We start from the raw sequence: 22821 nt of genomic DNA, 5'->3' as shown, positions 1-22821 counted from the left end.
GTAAATTAAATTCATCGAGTGTTGTGAGACCTCTCTCAAAGAAGGTATTCCTTAAGTATTTGCAAATGAGTTTCAAGGAAAGTTGCCCTCAATGCATATTCTGTTTTAAGTGGGTAGTCTCTGTGAAATCAGTCACAGCTTTTATGGCAGATCCGTGAGCTTTCTCACCAAAGGTGTTTTTTATGGCAGTGTGGTGGTGAGCAAAATCACACCTGTAGAAGATTTTTGAACTAGGTTTCCCTCATTTCAATAATCCTTCTTCATTTTCTTTGGAACCTTGCACCTAAGCTGAAACAAGGATAGTTGTTCCCACTTCTCATAGCCATAACACATCACTTACCAATATTTTTTTCAGGTTTCTAGAGACACATTGTATTTGTTAACTGGTAGTGATCATTCAAATGGAAGAAAAGAGTTGTGCATGTTTAAATGCATATTTTTGGAATCCTTTGCTCATTCCTTAGTAATAATTACTAGCTAAACATTTGCATACTTAGTAACCTCCTTTAAAACTTAGGGAAAATAATTTAAATGAGTATTTTGGAATTAATAGATCTATCCATAACTATTTTTTTATTATTCAGTTTCCCTCTGAGAATATATTCTTTCATAAATTAGCCCAAGGCTTCCCATGCCCCAGAAAAGTCTTAATATGGGATTTTCTCATCTTAAATTCAGATAAAGCAAACAAAAAATATAAAATAAAATGCAAATCTTGATCTTTAGAAATAACCCATAGATTTCTTTAAATAGCACCTATTTTACTTCCTATTTCTAAAACCAAATGTGTTTTTATTTCAATTTCAAGAAGATGCTTTAACCTTTTCTTGAGTAAGCATTAAAGAACCCATTCTTCAGATGTCAAGATTAAATGTGTTTATTTTGAGTTAGTAGATACAATGTCATTTTAGATACCAGCACTCCAAGCTACACCTATGTATTTGCCTCTAAACCTTCACACATTGTTCAATTTCCATTCCTCTAATATTTCATCACTGGACCTTCTATTTCTAGCAAAATCATAGTTCAAATGTTTAAAATAGCAAAAGAAAGATGGATCACTATATAGTCCTCCTAGTGACCTCAGGAGAATTATAAATCTCAAATGATTATTGTTTTCAGAAAGGGGAAAAATTGAGAACATGATCACGTCATGGCACTACTAGAAGAGAAAGAAGAGATTACAGATTTTTTAAAAAAGCATTTTATGCTGAACAAAGTTAGTTTTGCCTAAGTAGAAATTTACATGATCTCATGGATATGACTTCAAAGTTAAATTATTCAATTTCTGGCCACACACTTAAGCGTATTGGCTAGCACATTTTTGCACTGAAACAGAAGTAATACAAGCTTTATGTTCTATCATTACACTTCCAGATTTTTCACTTAATATACCTGCCAACCTAATGATTCTTGCATGCATTAGAGTTTGCTTTTGCAGAGTGAAGTTTATTTTCCCCATCCCTCCCACTCCCATAAACATTGTGATGCGAACTCTTTGTCCAATTATGAGAATATTGCAAAGGACAGCTCTGTGCCACCTCAGGACAGGAATTTCCTGTCCCCTCCCCAGGCTACAGATGAATCTGTAGTGTTGATCACATCTCATCTTACATGCAAACAGACACTGTTCCTTTAATTTCCCCGTGCCAGAGGCATATAAGTAGGCAGGTATGCATACAAAAATGTAATTTGAAAGAAAAGCAAAAAAGAAAAAGCTTTCTTGTTAATGACTATCCTCCTAAAAGGAATCCATTGCTTTGAATTCACTTAAAGCCTGCACAGGCGAAATGTGTTTCTTCTGAGAACCTCGTCTAACTCGCGTTTGGAATTCTTCAGGCTTCTCTCTCTTCACAAGGGGCTTCTTCTCCGGAGCCTTCATCTTCCAAGACACAACTGGTGAGTTGACAGCTGCTGTCCCATAGACTTTCTGGTATTTGGTTGAAGCCACATAGGATGCTTTCACTGTAAGGACAACTGCATTCATCAGGTTTTTAGCCGCCTGGATAAGTGATGTGGCACTGTCCAGCTAAAGCAGGGGGAAGAATAAGATTCATCTGGTCAGTAAAGGCACATCATTCGCAAGAGGGGGCACAGTTTAAAACAATCCTGTGACTATTCAAACACACAATATTTCCAGGAAAAGGAGAAAGATTATTACACAAAAATGCAAAGAGACCATAAAGTAGCCCCCTGTCAATTTTGTATCTTTAAATGCCAAAGTTAAAAAAGAAAGATACTGTACAGTGACTCAATGTCTAAGATCCCAACACTTCTAAAGACAAAGCCTAGCCCCGAACTTTTTTGCAAGAATTCCAATGCTACAAAAGTTTTCTGAAGAATGTTATATTATTATGTTTATGTTGATAAGTAAGATTTGAAACTCATTTAGCAAGCACTGAATAATAAAAGAATTTATATTTGAACTTTAGGATTCTACCAGTTGAAGTTTCAATTTAGACTATTTCTCCATCCTGAGCTCCAGATTGGTAGGGCTGCAGGCAGTTCAGGGTTTTTGCTTAGTTGTGTTTTGTCCTTGACTATCAGTGCACTTTTTCCATATCTTGAATATACCTCCTAGGAAAATATCGATAATAGTGCCATGATCTTGTAGGTCAGAGAGTATTTAGTAAAACCTGCAAATCCTCGTGTTACAGAGCTTTTATTTTTGTTTTCTACTATGAGTCAAAAACAACTCTTTTTTTGCATTTAACTTTGTGATGTATGAAGGAGGCATTCATTGCCATTGCTATTTTACGACAGTAGAACTGGTGCATAACTTTCTCAGGTTTATGCAGCTCTAGTAGTGCCATTGGGTATGAGAGCTATAAAAATGCTGTAAGTTACACGTTAGGGCACAGTAATTTTAGGAATTTATTTCATGTTAGGAAGCTTTTTTAGACTTCCTCTATTTGCTATTAATTGACAGTGTGGTAATACTCTAGATCATTCAGTATGTTTCAACCTGACCTCTTCCCTTCCCAGCAAAGTTGAAATGTGCATTTCACAGGTCCCCCTTTCATTAGAAATCTACAGGTGAAGATAAAAATCTTAACTGAAGATGCGACTCCAAACTCGAAAATGCTTAAGTTTAAAATTTTTCTCCATCATATTAGTTGTAAAATCAACTTAAGAAAATGTGCCCATTGTGGTTACATGAGGGCTCAAAGAATGTGCCTCTAAAATATTGCAATGTTTTTTTATAGCAACCGTGACTACTGTGTAATCCTGTTTGACAGGTTAGAGCTGGAGTGGAGAATGAGAATCAGGCATATCACTATCCGGACAGAAGGTGACTAGCAGCCTCTTTGCACTAAGGGGCTCCAAACACTGAGACTCTGCTGTGTGATGCGACTGTCACTCACTTTGGAATGACATGTCCCAAATTAGTGGAGACATCAGAACTTATGCCTTAGGCCCCTATAATGTTGTTGTTTTGGCTGCTTTATATTCTATATCCTTTATCAAAGTGAAATAAGTATTATATTGAATTAGAAGAAGTCTGTGACAGGAAATCAACACTACTCTTTCACCAGCAACAAAATAAAACACAATAATCATAAAGTCAGTCATTGAATTAAGAGGTAGATGCGTTCTATGTAGGAATACTTTGCAAAACTATCGAATTGAGGATTTCCTCTTTACAAAAAAGATTTAAGGTCAGCATTACATTGACCCTGAAATAATAGAGTTTTGATCCACTAAATATAATTAACTACTTCTGTAACTTAATAAAACAAATAGAATACAGTAACTACTTTATAATTTCTATTTCACTGTACAAAATACATACCAAAAATTATTGCTTAACCCATAATATTTAGTTTATATATCAAAAATTTCTAAAGACAGTAAAAACAAATTCTGGATTATTAATGTTAATATAAAAGTCAATCTCAGATTAGTGCAGTGATTCTCAAAGTACAGCTTTGAATACAGAAGTATCAACATCACCTGGAAGGCTGTTAGAAATGCAATTTCTCAAATCAATTACAGATCATGAATCAAAAATGTACGAATCTAGGGAGTCATAATGCATGCCATAGTTTGAGAACCACTGGATTAATGAAACCCAAAGACAATCTGAAGGTTTGATTCATTCAGTGATTTCGTAATTTTGCCCATGCACAAGTTTGATAACCAAAGTGCTATCTAAAATTCTATTTTTGAAATTTTTCTCATTAGACCTTGAGGTAGATGTAAATAAAGATGAAAGATTGCAAAACTGTTTATTTTTTTTTTTAGATGCTAGATACCACTAAGCCAATTGACATTTCCCTTTTAGTCTGTCAGGTTTCAAAAATGAGCAACATTTATAAAGTTAGTGTTATTGTATACTAGGAGTAAAAAAGGGTATATTATTGTATTAGGGACAGGTCTGTTGATTTGCTTCAAGGCCATAAAATTAGTAGTAGAATAAGACAGAATGTGACTAATGTATTATTGAAATTATTTTCAGAGAGCAAATCTTGGGAGAATTGAGCGAATCCAAGGAGAAAAGTTACAAGTAATCTGGAGATTTTTACCACAGATTCCATTTTCAGATAGATGGTGTCTAATTCTGCAGCAAAAATCTGATAGCCTGTCTCTTCTTCAGAACCCCTTTGCTCTCCCAGCCTGACGCAGGAATCCTGTGAATAAACCTAATACATTGGTTGAGAGTGAGACAGCTCTGAAATATAAAACTAATGATTTCATTTAAGTCACCTGGGAGGGCGGATGCAGTCTTTGTGGCACAGTGAAGTGCGACCTGGTCAGCTAAGTCAGAGCCAGAACACTGTACAATAGCTCAAGCTAAGAGTATGAAATAAAAATTTAGGAAACAACTTGACTACCAGTTGACCTACATCCCCTTTAATGATTTAGATCATTATCAGCACATTTTATTTAACAGGATTCCTTTATGTTCATCCAAAATGGCTCTGAGATCTAGTTACTAAGAATCATGTTTTACAAAAATGTACTTTATAAAGAAAACCCATTAAAAAGAGTAAAAGCTATCTAGATAAAACTGATTTTTAATGCAAACTTAGGAAATTAAACAAGCTTGTTCTATTTTATTTCACACTGTGACCATAGGACTTTTGAAGCATATATAAATACAATTCTAACAGTAAATGACAATGAATGCTTACTGGGTGCCTGATAATTTCCTTAGTACTCTTAAGTTGCATGATTTGAGTCTTAAAGAAAAATATTTGAAGAAATAATTATCATTACATTTCTTAGGTAGGGAAAACTCAAGTTTTGAGAGGTAATGTAACTTTCCTCCACATTAATTGTCACTGTTGCAAGTAGGTCCAGCAAAATCTCATCCCAAAGCATACTCTCTAAACCACTGCTCAGCTACTCTGTTAAGTATTATTTGACTTTCAGGTTCATGATTTTCAGCCACTACCTATCATTCTGTCCTCCCGTTGTTCATCGATTTGCTCAAGTGGGCCCAGTAACGTCTCCATTGTGAGACTTGTTGTTACTGGGCGCTGGAGTCATAGCACAGCGGTATGGTGTTTGCCTTGGACGCTGCTGACCCACCCAAGCGGGTTTGATTCCTCCGCCCCTCTTGGAGAGTCCAGCAAGCTACTGAGAGTATCTCGCCCACACGACAAAGCCTGGCAAGCTATCTATGACATTTTCGATATGCCAAACACAGTAATAACAAGTCTCTTGATAGACGTTTTACTGGGCCCCCTCAAGCAAATATTGATGAACAAAGGGAAGACAGTGTTTACAGTGCTTACCTATCATTCAAAATGAAAATATCTCTATCCACTCTGGCTGGTCAAAAGTGTGTATTCTAACTGACATTTTGTCACCGTCATGACATAGTCCCATAGGTGTCTCCATCACATCAACCTGGTCAGTCATTTTGATTTACTTATTTTAGAAATTAGTTCTACCTCTTCCAAGGAAAGCCCTGAGTAAACAAAGGAAAATATGGATAGGTGTGGAATACCTTTACTTTTGTAGTGATATCTAATTCTCTTGGAAGAATGAACTATTCTTAAACCCTTTGCTAGCTGCTATTTTTTTGTTTTTAATAACTGAATGAGGTAAGAGTTTGGGAGTGTAAATGTTACTCTGATTTAGGGTTGCAATGTTACTGCACCCTTTGTGCCAATAGTCCTTCTTAGTAGGCTTTTCACCCCAGCCTCCTAAGTAGCCTCAGTCTATTGTCAGAATCTAGAGGTGTATTTTTGTTGGATATTGTCTTTCTTGCTAATGTTATTACCTATGAGTGAAATCATTCTGTATTTTATTCCTGATTTATTTTGCTAAGAATGACCCTTCCACTTTCTTCCATGTTGTATCAGAAACTGATATCATCTTTGCCTATGGCTAATATTTCATTATGTGTGACTCACTATATATATCACTGTATCACTGTCATCCAACTGATTGTTGAATTATTGGAGTGGGTGCCAGTAATGTTTCTATTCTTCCCAGCCCTGAGATTTTAGCAGCCTCTTCTTACTCATCTTTTCCTAATTACTGGAGGCTCTTTTAGGGTCAAGGGAATGAGACCTGTTATAGTTATTGTATTTGGCATATTGAATATGCCACAGGGAGCTTGCCAGGCTCTACCTGTGAAGGCAAGATATTCTCGGTAGCTTGCTGGGCTCTCTGAGATTATATATATACATATATATGTATATATATTCATACACATATATGTATATATATCACAATATATATACACACTATATATAGATATACCTATATATCTATATATATATATCAGAATTTCTTCATTCACTCACCAATAGAGAATTTTATCTGGGTACATGAATTGGTAGTTGATAGCGATTGTTTCCTGATAGTGAATAGCATCATAATTAAGATAGGTGGATATATAGATTTTCAAATCTATGAGTTTTTTTAATATATATCTAGAAATAGAATTGCTGGACCATATGATAGTTCTATTTTTAATATTTTGAGAAATCCCATACTGCTTTCCATTGAAACTTAACCAGTTATTCTTAACAGTAATGAATATGATTTGATTTTTCTCCACATCCCTACCATCACTGTTTATTTTTCTGCTCTTTCTGATAAAGGCCTCTCTCACTGGTGTGAGGAATTATCTCATTGTCCTCTTGATTTACATTTTCCTGAAAAATCACTGAGGTCTGTGATTTTCAGTCTCATCCTTAAGGGTTACATTCGAATTAGATCTTCTGGCTCCATGTATTTTCCTGTCCAAGTGCTCCGAACCCATGGGCTTTAGGTTGTCTTTCTGGCTTGGATTTACCCTCATGGAAGCAGAATCTGATTTCTGCAAATTCCCTTTGCGCTTGTTTGTGGTTGTATTATTATTATTATTATTTTTATTATTATTTGGTTTTGTTTTTCTGAAACATATTCACTAGACAGCTGTAAGAACTAGTCGTATTCATGGGTACAGGTATAGTTTCACTAATGAGTATCCTAAGGCTTTGGATAGACTGATCTTGCCAGCTTTATAATGGTCCTAGAAAGACTATATCAAGCCATTCTTCAAATTGACCTACAAACTTGATGTTTCAGCAAAAGAACATATATATCTTTTCCTATGTCTGGAACTATATTCTTACCAGACCCCTCATTTAGTTCCTATATCTCGTCTCAGAAAAGTGGCTATGTTTCAGCTCATTAAAAAACAAAAGACTATCTTGAGCAAATTCAAACATGGCCCTGTTTTTATACTAGTCCTCTGAATTTCTCATTTAATTTCACAACGGTTCCTGAGGCAGGTAAACTATTATGACAGAATTTACACTATAAAAGTGATTTTTTCAATAGAAATAAAACTTGACAAAAATATGATTTAATCACATTATTTCAAAAGAAAGTGTAACAACATTTTTAGAATAAAGTTGAATTTTCATTTACTAACTTACTGTTCAGACTGTTCTATTCCTACTGATATACTTATTCATCCATCTATTTCTTCACATACCTGTGTTTAAATGTTGTATATCTAAATAGGCAAAAGCTGAAAGGTTTAAGCTTCACTAGGATGGAAGAAAGGAAAGGGTATCTCACTTGATTCAGAAAATGGTGCTTCATATGTGTGACTATAAAATTGAGGTTCACTTTATTGGATGAAATGTGAGATTTGTTGTGACTGGTTAAAAATAAAACTAGAAGTTATAATTATAAGTTATAATATAAGTAATATTTATATTATAAGTTATAATATAAATATAAAAGTTATAATATAAATATAAGTTATAATCTCTAGTGCAATTAGATACAAAATTTGATAATATATTGGTGATATTACCTTAGATGATAGAAATAATGAAGTTAAGGTGATAGAAGGCTAAGTTTAATTTTTAAAATACTGAATTTGAGGGTTCTATATTGAATACAGAAATAGTTATCAAAGGCACAATTGAACTTAAGGACAAGAAACCATATATTTTACTTATATTTGTAATCCTAATTATTGAACAAATAAATTATAAATACCATAGGTATATAATTTGTCACTTCATGCTGAGTTTATCTTCCTTCATATTTCTTGTTCTTAAAGAAAACTTAATAGACTCAGAATAAAATAGTACATTTTTATTCTTTCTTCAGGTCAAGAAGTTGAATAAATTTACTAAAATCTCTCTTAGTGTTATAGTGATGATTAAAATCAATATAATTTTAATATTTTAAGAGGTAACATCATCAGGGAAAATCTTAACTATTCTATTGTCAGTCGAGGCTATTTTTTGTTCTGCTAATTAGCAATCCTTCATCCTTAATACTAATGTTGAACTTCCTGGGGCCAACTAGTAATAAAACACATGCAGTATAGATTTATGTTTTTTTTTTTAAATCCAGTAACATAACATTGTCAAAAGTGTAGGGCTGGAGCAATAGTATAGCAGGTAGGGCATTTGCCTTACACGTGGCCAACCCCGGTTCAATTCCCAGCATCCCATATGGTCCCTTGAGCACTGCCAGGAGTGATTCCTGAGTGCAAAGCCAGGAGTAACCCCTGTACATTGCTGGGTGTGACCCAAAAGCTAAAAAAGAAAAAAAAAACTGTAAATTAATATAAAAGGGATGGAAGGAAACATACTGAATTAACTGTACATGGCATATTAAGTGTCTTAGGATATTGATTTGTGATGGCCAGTTATCATATAGAACAGAATTAGACTGTTTTCTATATTAAATCCAATATATATATATTCATAACCAAACAATAACCATACATGGAAATTTATGAATCCCCAAGTATAAAGCAGTCTATTAGATGAAAAATAATGCAAATATTATGGAACTATCTAAGCAACATAGTATACAATAAAACATATCAATTTGTAGATTATTTTGCGGTATAAAAACTGGGAGTTTGTCTTGGTTACAGGTTTTCCCTTTCTGTCTGTTAGTAGAATAGCACTGTAGCACTATCCTCCCATTGTTCATTGATTTGTTTGAGTGGGCACCAGTAACGTCTCACAACAAATTGTAACAGTTTTTGGCATATTGAATGCATCACGGGTAGCTTGCCAGGCTTTGCCGTGCAGGCAAGAAACTCTTGGTAGCTTACTGGGCTCTCCGAGAGGGTTTGAGGAATCGAACCCGGGTCGACCATGTTGGCCGCATGCAAGGCAGATGCCTTACCCGCTGTACTACTGTCGTTATATGGTAGATTATCTTTTTGTTTGAGAATGCTATTAGCAATGAATAAATAGTAATAATGAAAAGGAAATATTTTAAACACCCAAAATCTCAAAAATGACCTGTCCCATTTGGGTCTAGAATATTTTTATTAGTTAATGTCAGAGCTGGGCTGTAGCAATAGCACAGCTTGTAGGGCATTTTCCTTGTACATGACTGACCCGGGTTCGATTCCTCCATACCTCTTGGAGAGCCCGGTAAGCTACCAAGAGTATTCTGCCCGCATGGCAGAGTCTAACAAACTCCCTGTGGCATATTCAATATGCCAAAAACAGTAACAACAAGTCTCACAATGGAGATGTTACTGGTGCCCTCGAGCAAATCAGGACAGGAACAGTGCTACAATGCCAGAGCTAATATAGAGAGTAACTTAGAGAATGCTAAGATAATTCTATGAGCAAAATCCATTATATTCACTTCTGATATATTTTAATGGAAGTGACTTAATAGTTAATAGATAAGAACAGGAAGTATTTTAACCAGCTATGCCATAAATATTCAAACTAGGATAGTGTCTTAAGATGGCTTGTGATGAAAAACTTAGCAATAATTTTAAATCAAAGGCAAGCACTTTTAGAAACTTGGTATCTTTCCAACTGGAACTGGCCATTTATTTATAGTTAAAAAATCATCTCCCCCCCCAACCATTCTGGCACCTGCTACCCCAATCACTATGACAAAGATAGGGGAAAATGGTCACTCTGGATGAGAACTAGGTATGAATGATATACTCTCAGTAAACAGTAGCACAAAACACAGTGCCTAAAAGTAAAAGGGGAAAGTTTTACTTTTTTACTGCTTTAGAGGCAGGCTTGTTGGGGGCAGAAATCAGGGACACTGGTGGAGGGAATTGGATACTGGTGAGGGCATTGGTTCATAAACATTGTACAATTGACGGTCAATAATGAATAATTGTGCAACTTTGTATTACAGGTGATTCAATATTCTTTAAAAATGATCCTACACCCACCCAAATATGTAACAGATTATATTGGTGGGGGGTATAGAAAATTAAGTCAGCTTTGCTACGGGGGAGGAACTCATTTCTGGTTGGTATCTACCAAGCAAAATATTTCATTAAAAAATAAAATCCACAAGACTTTGGGGTTTTTTTCTGTTTTTTTTTTAAAATTTTATTGAATCACCGTGAGATGGTTACAGGCTTATATAGTTGGGTTACAATCACACAATGATCAAACACCCATTCCTCCACCACTGCACATTCCCCACCAATACTTTGAAGAAATATTTGATTGCCTTAGAAATTGTAGTGCATTTGAAATACTACCTTTTCAACTGTCTATACCAATAAAACTTTTTAACAAATCCAGGTCACTGTCACTGTCACTGTCCTCCTGTTGTTCATCAATTTGCTTGAGCAGGAAGGCCCAGTAATGTCTCCATTGTGACAACTGTTACTGTGTTTGGCATATCGAATATGTCAGGGGTAGCTTGCCAGTCTTTGCCATTGCAGGTGAGATACTCTTGGTATCCAGGCTCTCCGAGAGGGGAGGAGGAATGGAATTTGGGTTGGCCATGTTGGCTGCTTAGCAAGGCAAATGCCCTACCCGTGCTATTGCTCCAGCCCACAAATCCAGGTAGCCCAGGGTAATAAGTGAAGCAAAAGTATGGTTAAAACGAAAAAAGGTTAGCTGAATTGTATGTTTCCTCACTTCATGGATATTTATATATTTGGAAAAGATAATCCTTTGTGCAAAGTCCTCATTCCAATGTTCCTGTCCACTCTTCCTCATTGAATGAACTAATCTAGCAAAGCAATTTATCTCCCTCCTCCAAAAGGTTACAGAGTATCTCCCTCCTTCCAAAGAAACTTATCTCCCTCCTCCAAAAGGTTACAGAGTTGTCAAGTTCAACTAGGTAAAATTTGTAATACAGATGTATCATCATTATAGCTCTATTTCTGTATTTAAATGAGCTTATTTAAGTTCTTTTTACTACTAGGTTATGGACATGTATTTTCTGAACAATTCTGAATTTACATCTTTGTTTTTCTAGCTAATTTTTAGGAACATATTGTACACTTTTTGTACAAATATCATGATCACCAGGTATAAGATGTTTGTTTTACAAAAGATATCGGTTTAATAGAAATCCAAAGCATTCGGAAATGATTTTAAGTCAGGTAGTAAAAGTTAGCCGCATACATCAAAAAAATATGGTGTCTGAGGTGAAAATGACTAGCATTCTGTGATTACTTTTTAAAACTACATTAAAGCAGTATTAGAATACATAGTTGCTTGGTATATATAACTGAGACATACTACAGGGTAGGTCCTCAAGAGTTGGGTTTTTTCAAGGGCTATCCCGATTGATTATGGGATCTTAAAAAGTAAATATTTTATAACTTTGAGTAGAGGATAATCAAGATAGGAAGACAAGAGTATGTTATGTTTTTCTGCAGTGCTTCAGTAAGTAATGAAGGGAGGAAGCCAGTATGGAACCATTGCCCAGGACCAGTTGCTAGAAAATCTGTGTATAATGGCTCAAGATTAAGTCAGCAAAGGCCTTAGCACAATAGCACTCCTATTTGAGTCAGCCTAAGAAAAAACTCCCAGGACAGAAACTCTGGGGACACTGTTAGAGAGTAGTTGACACTGGTGCTGGGTTCACTGATGGAACATTGTACGTTTAAAACCGAACTAGGAATAACTTTGTAAATTAGAAAAAAAAAATCTTTACCGCATTGCTGAGAAATTTACCAACCTGCTCTCATTGAACTTTCTCAACTAGACATACCTGTGTCTTCATTTTTAATTCATTTAGGTAGGTAGTACCGCTTCATAACCAGTCAGTCTACTGATTAACTGTCTTAATTTGCATTTTTTCAATTATAGGTAAGTAAACCTTGGGGACTCCCATGAAGGCTTAATTACAGTCAACAAATTTTCTAAATATGGCATAGAGCCATTTTCCAGACCATTCAAATTTTTGCTTAACCCCAAACAAGGTGTTCTTATATTGTAAGAAGTGGGAATCTTGGGATTCACTCACCATTGGAAAATTATAAGCAGTCACCTCTGCTCTTATCGAGAATTACCATGTCTTTCTATAGTTATTCCTTCATGTATAATCTTTTTTCCTATACACTTTGGGTTCTCTCATCTCAGAAACCTTCTTTAGGTTGCTCTTAGGAAACAGAATATTCACAAAGGAATAAATCTGATAGATTTTTAGGCATCCACAGTTACTCAGAGATATTCCTAGGTGTAAAGACTATTTTTGTTACATAAATAAATCAAAACATCATTGATCTTAGTTCTCAGTAATTAATAAGCATCAGCTACATCTTTATCATCCAAGGTTCATAACTTGTGGTCAATTCTTCAAAGGTTAAATCCTCCATTTTTACTTAAACCTATTAGCAGAATAGCGTGCTTTGACTGATTTCACCCTAAGGCATATCATAATGACTGAGAAACAAATATTAGATGAGTAAGTGTGCAAAAATTCCAGAGATAAAAGTATTCTGGATCAGAAAAGCCACCATGAAATCACTATCAAGAAAAGCCTGACTTACAAAACCTGACAGTCTTTGTGGATAAGTTGTCATGACTTCTGATCACCTTATAAAACAAGTGCATGCAAAATAGGGAACAGTTCACAAAACTCAAGGACCATAGGTTTCAGTACTGATGATGGTGAAGGGCTAGACCTCTAAAGTAGAACTTGAATATCCAGGTTACTCCTCTACCCTTTCACTTTGTATCACATTCAAACACAAGGAACTGTGTAAATATTGTGTTATTTAAATACTGAGGGCAGGAAACTGAATCCAGACCATGCCCCTCTCATCAGGTGTTTGGTATTGGTATTTCTCTCGCAAATGCATCACTATATGCTCTATACATCATTTCATCTCTTGGTGATAGAAAGCCTAAGTTGAGACTGTTTACTGGCTCTGGAATCTTAATGATAAACTAGTTTCGTCTCAAATTCCTTATGTTTGAAAAGGCTTTTTTTTAGATTCTTAAGTATCAAATGAAACAATGCTTTTAAAATTAGGTAGTGGGCTCTTAAATCTTATCTTTCAATTACCACGGTCATCTGTATCTCAAAGGCACATTTTTTAAATTAAAATTTTTCACTTCCATCAATCCCCTCTCCCTTTGTATGTCCTGTATTTCGGATTATTTTAAACCTCTTCCTTATTGACACTAACACTGATTGGGTTTACTCTCAATGTTTGAATATTTACCAAGATTTGTTTGAGAAGCTTTGGATTTATGTGGATTAGACCTATCTGTCCATCTATAGCTTTTTTTTTACCTTGTAAAATGAGTTTTGGGTATATGTACCTCCTTCTTCATTTCCTTGGAAATGTTGAGAAAGCATAGTAAGGAGCATTAGTGCATAATTTTATGTTGGTAGGATTGATTGTTTCTATATGGTTTGGGTTTTTATTTTTAGGGGGAATTGGTTATTATTTAAAATCTTGAGTCTTAGGAATTTTTAAGTTTCCAAAACACATTAGTTCAATTTCTTACAGTTTATCCAATTTGTTTACATATGATTACTCAATCTCAGTTCCTCATTTTTTAATTAATTTTTTTCACTCTTACATAGTGACTAAGAGTTTGTTGTTGCTGTTGCTTTTGTTATTACTATTATGATTACTTAGATTATTAAATCATGTCTGGCCTATGTTCAGGGGTTACATGTGGCACTAGAAAAAGAATCACATGTGGGGAGGATGTGAACCAGGGCTGGCTGCAAGTACAGTAAATTCCTTTACTGCTGTACTTTCTTTCTGACCATAGTAATTATTAACTGTTAATCCTCTCTAGGTACCAACTTTTTGTAGTGCCTTCTTCCTTATATGACCTATTTTAGTTTGTAATTTATTTATTTCCACTATTATTTTTATTATTCTGTCTTCTATAGACAGTTGATTACATTTACTGTTCTTTTGTGTAGTTACCTTAGATGTAAAGGTTAGATTGTGAGCTTTCATGTTTAATGGCATGTCTGCATTGCTATTAAATACCTGTTATACTATCTTCAGGCTGGAGCGATAGCACAGCGGTAGGGCGTTTGCCTTGCACGCAGCCAAGATGGCCGACCCGAGTTCGATTCCTCCGCCCCTCTCAGAGAGCCCAGCAAGCTACCGAGAGTATCTCGCCCGCAAGGCAAAGCCTGGCAAGCTCCCCGTGACGTATTCGATATGCCAAACACAGTACCAACAAAGTCTCCAATGGAAACGTTACTGGGCCCGCTCGAGCAAATCGATGATCAACGGGAGGGCCAATACTATCTTTATTGTATCACAAAAGATCTGATAATTTCTACCTCCATTTTTAGTTTAGCCTAAGAAATTTTAAATTCATTTGATTTCTTTTCTTTGACTGTTTTTTTTGGTTGGGGGGGGGGCACGGCAGGGGGGTGTTGGACCACACCTAGCGGTGCTCTTTTCTACACTTGGTCTGGTGGTGATGGGGCCTATGATGTGCTGGAATTCAAAACATTGCTATATATCAATTCCCATATAAACAGATTCACACATACATATATACTTATACGTATATACATATATAGGCTGTACCTGGCACTAGGGCTTAGTTCTATATCTGCACTCTGGGATCACTCCTGACAAGATTGGGGGATCATATGAGATGCTGGGGGTTAAACCTGGGTTAGCCACATATGAGGGAAATGCCCTATCTTCTCTGCACAATCACTCTGTCCCCCAGATTTGTATTTGTGATTACTCTGAAGATTGTATCATTATTTATAACAGTCATTTTGTATATTAGTTATTGATCTGTCACTGAAATAAACATGTTAACTCCTTTTAGTCTTGTTCTGTATTTTTATTTTATTCTTATTTGTATCTAATTTTATATTATCACCCTGCTCATTTTTATGTTAATATCCCTCAATATTACTTATAGTGTTGCTAATAACTATAATGATTTTTGATTATATGAAAAATATTTCTCCATACTGTTTATGACTGTCATTTCACTCTCCTCCATTATAAGTCTCTACTAAGAAATCAGATGAGAGTACTCCTTGGGTGCCTTTAGCATATTTTCCATTTTGCTTTAGAAATTGGACATTCTATCAGTCCTAGCTTCTTGGAGTATTTCTTTGAATAGGCTTTGTTTCCTTTTCTCTCAACCTTCTGATATACCTGTTGTCCAAATGTTTTCTATTGGAGTCTAATTCTAATAGGATCTCTCCACTTTTTAAAAAATCTTTTTTTAAATTCACCTCCCCATTTAAGTCATTAAGTCATTACTGATTTTAGCCATATTTTTACTGATTCTTCCTCTACAGAATCTAACTTCTCTGCCATGTTTTCCATAAAATATTTTATTCTAGCAGCCAGAGAAGATAGTACAGTGGTTAAGTGGCTTGCTTTCATGCAGCTAACTTGGGTTCAATCCCTGACACCCCAACTGATTGCTTGGGCACTGCAAGAAAGATCCTGAGTGCAGAAGTAAACCCTACCAGGTGTGACCCAAAAATCAAAACCAAAAAATTTTTTTCATTTTATTGTGGTTTTAATGATACGTTATTCATGTAAAAAAAATTACAGTTGCAATTTCTTTGTGAATCACTTGTAGCCCTGTGTTCCCTTTATTTTCATTAAGAGTCCTGTGTGAGTGCATTTTATTCATTTTATTGATTTTCTCCATAATAGTTATTACAAATCTACACTAATTTCTGAAAATGTTTCTCTAGCTTCTGCACAGTATTAAACGTGATTGGGGGAATAATTTATTTTTTACAGTAGGAGGTGCTCTTCTGCAGTTTCAGAGTTCTATCAAAATAGTACATAGGGAGATTGGGGTCAATCTGCCTCCAGTTTCCTTTAGTCTTCCCATCATGTGGTGGGAGGACAGACTGTATATAAAGATTTTAGCTGTCTTTTCACAAAGTCTTAATCTTTTCATAAGCTTAGTCTCTGGTGTCTGTGGCTAATGCTGAATGATTTCTTCAGCATGCCAATGACTTTTTGTTTTCCTGGTAATGCAGGCGGAGTTCCCTGGATCACAAAGGGGACTCTGCAGGTTATATCATGCCTATTAAAGACCTTGGGATTTATGTCTGATCACAGGACCCACTTCTGCAACGGAGATCATTGGGTAACCTGAGTGTCTTAACATTCCCCAAATCCATGCTGCTGCTCCATCTTCTCCCCATTCCGATAACATAAGCCCATAAGCCACTGGACTACTCACCTTTAAAAAAATTCAGGTGAATAGATAAACCAGATGTCCTCTGATAAGGCAACGCAAATTGCAGAAGAGATTTAGTTGGTTTCTGGTTTTGCTTCAGGTATTATATTCTGAGTCAGTTTATTTCCAAGATTCTTAAACTATGGATCATGCCCCAACATACAGGGGCAAGTAACTGAGTGTGGCATGGACCAACAATTTGTTTTAAGCTAAATTCATAATTGTTAGAAAAATTTTGGTTTGTATACTTATTTTATAAACACACTGTCACTAGCCTCCCACTGTTCATCAATTTGCTGGAGCAGGCCCAGTAACGTCTCCATTTTGAGATTTGTTTTTACTGTGTTTGGCATATTGAATACGTCACGGGTAGCTTGCCAGGCTTTGCTGTGTGGGCAAGATACTCTCGGTAGCTTGCCGGGCTCTTTGAGAGGGGCAGAGGAATCAAACCCGGCTCAGCCAGACTGGCTGCAGGCAAGGCAAACACCCTACTGCTGTGCTATCGCTCCACACAAGGTTACAAATAGAAAATGTTTCAGATAATCAAGTTATTTATATCCTGATTTAGTCCATCACGTTTTCTGGACATACCTCAAACTTTTACATTATTATTATGATCCATTGAGAACTCTAACTACGCCTCAAAAACAGATCCATTTCTGGTAGAAGGTTCACCCAACACTAAAGGTTTTTTTCCAAGCCCATTAATATATTGAGTCCAAAAAACACAAATACTTTAGGATCCCTATGCTTTTTAATGTCTATTTTTCCATAAAGTGGGTTATTTCTGTCTTGTGGGCCATGGCTATTGGTACTCAGAGATCAAACTGCGTTAGTCATGTGCAAGACAAGCACTCTATCTGCTGTCCTATATCTGACCCCCCACACTGGCTACTTCATCTTTGCTTTTTCCTAGATCATCTACCACTTCATTTAAATCCATCAGAAAGTTCAGTGTTGAATCTCCATAGTTTAAGTGCTTCATAAAAGTAATAGCTGATGTGTAAACAGAAAAATGTGTTGTTATAAAAATCCATGGATCAAGTGAATTGTGTAAACAGTTCATGTCATTTTTCATTTTTAATGGGTTCTCTGTGTCATAAGTTAAGTCCTTTTTTTTTAATGATACTAGGCAGTCTCAAGAGTTTGGGACAGAAGCAATAGCACAGCAGGTAGGGTGTTTTCCTTGCATGCTGCCAACCCAGATTCAATTCCCAGCATCCCATATGGTCCTCCAAGCACCACCAGAAATAACTCCTGAGTGCAAGAGGCAGTGGTAATGCCTTTGCATCGCCAGGTGTGAACAACCCCTCACCCAAGAAAAATAAGTTTAGGCCATCTAAAGCTTCACCCTTGAAGCCCATACGCTGATGCATTTCATTGTTACCTTAAAAGAATCATATTAATACAATTTCTCTCATTTTCATAGCTTTCTCACAAAATTTGTAATTATTTCTTAAACATAGAATATAGATAAGTGAAATTTTAGACATAACTATATAAAGTAATTTATAATAACCAAATTTTTAAGACTTCTCTCATAGAAATGAGAATTAAGAAGAAATAGATATTATTTATGGATTCAAAGGAAGTGTTTATTATGTTGCATGGTTTAAAATCAGTAATTTTAAACTGGTTTTAAATTCAGCACTTGATTTATGGATTTTTATAATTGAACACATTTTTTCTGCCTACATTCAAACATTTCTTTTTGAGTAGACAGAATAAAACCCTTATGATACTGGATTTCTTTTGGCTATTGGTTTTTCAATTGTGTAAGACCATTATCAACTTCATTACACACTTAAATAATTTCCAAGTAATCATTATGTTCTCCTGGATATAGAGGCATACTATCTTCAGCCCAAAGAAATTAATGGTTGGAATTCAGTATATTAATTACCATCTTATTTAAGTTTCTTCCAAGAGTTTATACTCTTCAAAAAGAATACCACCTGACAGAGAATAAAGTTTCTGCATAATTTTCTTATGAGTTGTCCCAGAATACCAGAGAAATATGAGGATTTACTTTGCCTCTTCACTCCAATCCTTTAAAAAAATTCTTGACAATATAGTAATTCCAGTAAGCTAGTGATAATTCCAGTATCTTGTATTACATCTTGTTCTCTGTGATCTATTTGTCAATCACAATTTATATTTGGTTTCTTAGTCTGTCTCTGAGTCTTCTTAACCTAACTTCCCATTCTTTTTTTTTTTTTTTTTTGGATTTCTGGGTCACACCCGGTGATGCACAGGGTTTACTCCTGGCTCTGAACTCAGGAATTACTCCTGGAAGGGCTCAGGGGATCATATGGGATGCTGGGAATCGAACCCAGGTTGGCTGCATGTAAGGCAAACACCCTCCCCGCTATGCTATTGCTCCAGCTCCTAGCTTCCCATTCTTTCCCCATTTAGTCTATTAACAGACACCAGTGTAATGAGCCTGTTAAATTTAATATTACATCTACTCAAGCTAGTCTGATGTCTTGTCTTCTCAGTCTCAAAGTATCATATAACTATAGTTGCTCTGATTTATTCTTTGTTCATTTTACTCCTGGGCTGGAGCGATAGCACAGTGGGTAGGGAATTTGCCTTGCACATAGCCAACATGGCCAACCCAAGTTCGATTCCTCCGCCCCTCTTAGAAAGTCCAGCAAGCTGTTAAGTGTATATTTCCCACACGGCAAAGCCTGCAAGCTATCCATGACATATTTGATATGCCAAACACAGTAACAAGTCTCACAATGTTACAGGGCCCACTCAAGCAAATAGATGAACAACAGGAGGACAGTGACATTTTACTCCTAAGTACTTGGAATCTTTTGGGTACTACTCATTCAACTAGATCATGTATGCACTTCAGAGACTGTGCTTATTACTTCGTCACTTACAAAGGTCTGCATCCCAGATACCAGACTTTTAACCAAATGCCATCCATAAAAATGACTCTTTTAAAGTGAAAATGCTTCTACCACTTACTTCCTCATTTTGCTATCCTTTAATAACATTAATAAATATTTACTGAATGCTTTGAAAACCTAACTTTAAGGATAATTAAAATATAGAATAGTTCCTAGTCCAATAACAACTCCTTAATGTCTACTACCTCTTCATTCTTTCATGGAGAATACAATGTAATAAGTAAATGTTCATTAAATTATAATAAAATATATCTTTTTTATATTCTGTCCTTGCTTGGAGAGTTTCAGAGTTTTTTTCTAAAAGGATACATAACTCTTTGAAGACCTCATACAAGTGTGTCTACTAAGCACAGTTCTGGTACCTTAATAAATTATCCAGAATTATGTGTGATGATAGCACCATTCCTTCTTAACACATAGGATAACAAAATGTAGGAAAGTTAACACCATTACTTCTTAACATAGGATAACAAAATGTAGAAAAACACTTGGGTTTAATATACATGGTACAAATGTGCTTGATTCCATTTTGACATGAAATATTTTCTTGACTAAAAAATATATCATATGGGCTCAGAAAGATGGTACAGTGAGGAAAGCACTTGCCTTGCACATGGATAAACTGTGTTCACTCCCTGGAACCCACCAGGAGAGGTTCCTGGCATGCTGGCTATAAAGGGCCGAAACTACCCTTCCCTCCCAAAAAAGAGGTAAGTTAAAGGTGCAATTAAACCACTGATAACTATGAGTCATGACATCGATCAATAATATGCTAAATTCCCTTAAGCAAAGGTTGTCTCTAATTCTGTGATCTTTCACATAAGGTATAACTTACTCAAGTAGCAGTAACATCCTCTAGTTATTCATTTTACTTTCAGAATCTCCATCATAACTTGTTTTCTTGGGTACCTTGAATCAAGGAACTCAAGCTTTAGCAAGAAGAGAAAAAAGGTACTGCCATGCTATTTTTTCACCCTCTATGAAACAGTAGGCATGATTAGTAATAAAATATGGTTGGTATGGTTGGAGTGATCTATATATATTATTATTTTCCCTTTTGCAGAAAATTATGAGAAAATATGATTCCAAACAAAACACAGCTTATGGGAATCTAAAAGTAAATCATACGATCAGACAGCTTACTCATAGAGTTGACCTTGATAATGCCAGCTGTGTTTCTAGCTAGAATTAAGGATTTCATTATTCATTTTCTTTTTTTTTGCAAAGACAAAGCTTTACTGGCATATTATGCACAGAAAAGTACCACATTTGGTGTATTTATTCCCCAGTGTTTACTCAATTTTGTTACAGATTTTCAGCTTACTACCTTTTAAACTATAAGATTGATAAAGAGAAATGCTGTCTAATTTTTATCTGTCTAACATACAATTTTTTCCTAGACTCAATGCACATTAAATACCCCAACAAACTGCAAGTTTTTAATAGATTCATCATGTAAACACTACCACCTTTTCCCAATAGTGTTATTGTTCCCTATTTTGATGATGAGGAATCTTGAGGATTAGAAAAATAGAAGTTCTTTTTTTCCAGGTATAATATATTAAGCAATGTACTGCAGTTCCAAATTTCTTGGATAAATAAATAAAAAGCATTTCTCTCGAGAAACCTAAAAACTTCCCTGTAAGTAGGTGTCTCTGCCAGCATTTGTATTACATTAGAGTTATTGGAGCAAAAGCACTGAATGCTTACCATCAGTCTAGGTAAAGGTAAAGGTAAAGGCCCTCCCGTTGATCGTCGATTTGCTCGAGCGGGCCCAGTAACGTCTCCATTGGAGACTTTGTTGTTACTGTGTCTGGCATATCGAATACTCTCGGTAGCTTGCCGGGCCCTCCGAGAGGGGCGGAGGAATCGAACTCGGGTCGGCCATGTTGGCCGCGTGCAAGGCAAACACCCTACCGCTGTGCTATCGCTCCATCAGTCTAAAACTGAAAATATTATTGTTTTGGTCAAACAAAAGGTCCCATGGATAGACAATATTTTGTCTGTTCTGTTATGAGAGGATTGGCTACATGAGAAACTTTAGTGGACCAAATATTGTCAAAGGTGGAAATGCAGAACTATATTGCATCAAAGCTTAGAAAAAAATACTAGTGAAAGCCTCAAATCTATGAAATTGGAGAATTTCATTTTAAAATAAAAGGGCTTTATGAAGAACTTCTAAAGAAATGACAACTTGAACACTAAAGGGTGGGAGAAAAGATGATGCCGTTACTTATACATTCTAAAAATCATAATATTAAGATCAAATTTCCTCAAGGCAATTTCCCTATCTTGGAGTTCCTATAACAAAGTTCATTACTTTATCTGATGCACCTTAAAAAAAAGGCAAGGCAAATTTTTCAAATACATTATACATGTCTATGTCTTTGAAACAGAGTCATCTCTGGATTTATCTCCTTTGTTCTCCATATTTCTTTTTAGGAATATAAAAGTTATATTCATTTTCTACTTCTCACTTAATGAGTGTTAAGGGCTCTCCAATAGCCCTAATTTTAACTTTGTGGAGTTATAAATATCATGAACACAAAATATTCACATTAGTAATATGAATCTCATAGAAACTATTATATTTTACTCCTTATATGAGATGCATATGTGAAATGCTAAAATTAATATGTAATTATCTTTAAATGATTTACTTCAAAAGTAGTTACAAAAACAATTAATTCACTCAATATCTTTTCTTATAGTAAGAGAGTATAGTAATTTTACCTTGTTTAAGTTGGGGGGGGCTCCCAAACAATGCTCATGTGGGCCACTCCTAGAAATACTGGTCCAGATGAAGCAGTGCTGGAGATGGAGCATGGGTCCTTGCCCATACAAGGCATGTTTCCAGGAGCTATCATCTTTGTTTAAACAACATTCTCAACAAAGCCCTCAATTGCTTTTGAGTACAAATGCCTTTGATCTTAGACAGACTAAGGAGGAAGATTTTCAGAAATGCTTAAGATATCTCTAGAGGATGATTGATAGGATTCAGGACTCCTGTTTCAAAGAAGGTGCAGATCAAT

The 22821-nt window shown here is 35.5% G+C and overlaps 1 protein-coding gene across 4 annotated transcripts in view; it reads right to left on the bottom strand.

The window, feature by feature from the left end:
* Positions 1-861: 861 nt before the first annotated feature.
* Positions 862-22821, bottom strand: part of CTNNA2 (catenin alpha 2) — a 1325246-nt gene continuing 1303286 nt past the window's right edge. For 2 of the 4 annotated variants that reach the window (XM_056119733.1, XM_056119745.1), the window contains 2 exons: positions 4527-4643; positions 862-2029 (listed from right to left, as the gene is read on the bottom strand). In XM_056119733.1, the coding sequence (XP_055975708.1) occupies positions 1742-2029; positions 4527-4643 (405 nt within the window). In that variant the 3' untranslated portion in view covers positions 862-1741. The remainder of the gene's footprint in view (positions 2030-4526; positions 4644-22821) is intronic. The other 2 variants (XM_056119735.1, XM_056119753.1) reach the window with 1 other exon arrangement.

Source organism: Sorex fumeus, unplaced genomic scaffold (genome assembly GCF_029834395.1).
Source record: "Sorex fumeus unplaced genomic scaffold, SorFum_2.1 ptg000003l, whole genome shotgun sequence".
Lineage (NCBI taxonomy): Eukaryota > Metazoa > Chordata > Mammalia > Eulipotyphla > Soricidae > Sorex > Sorex fumeus.
The sequence above is the reverse complement of the archived record's forward strand: the minus strand, read 5'-3'. Positions and strand labels throughout refer to the sequence as shown.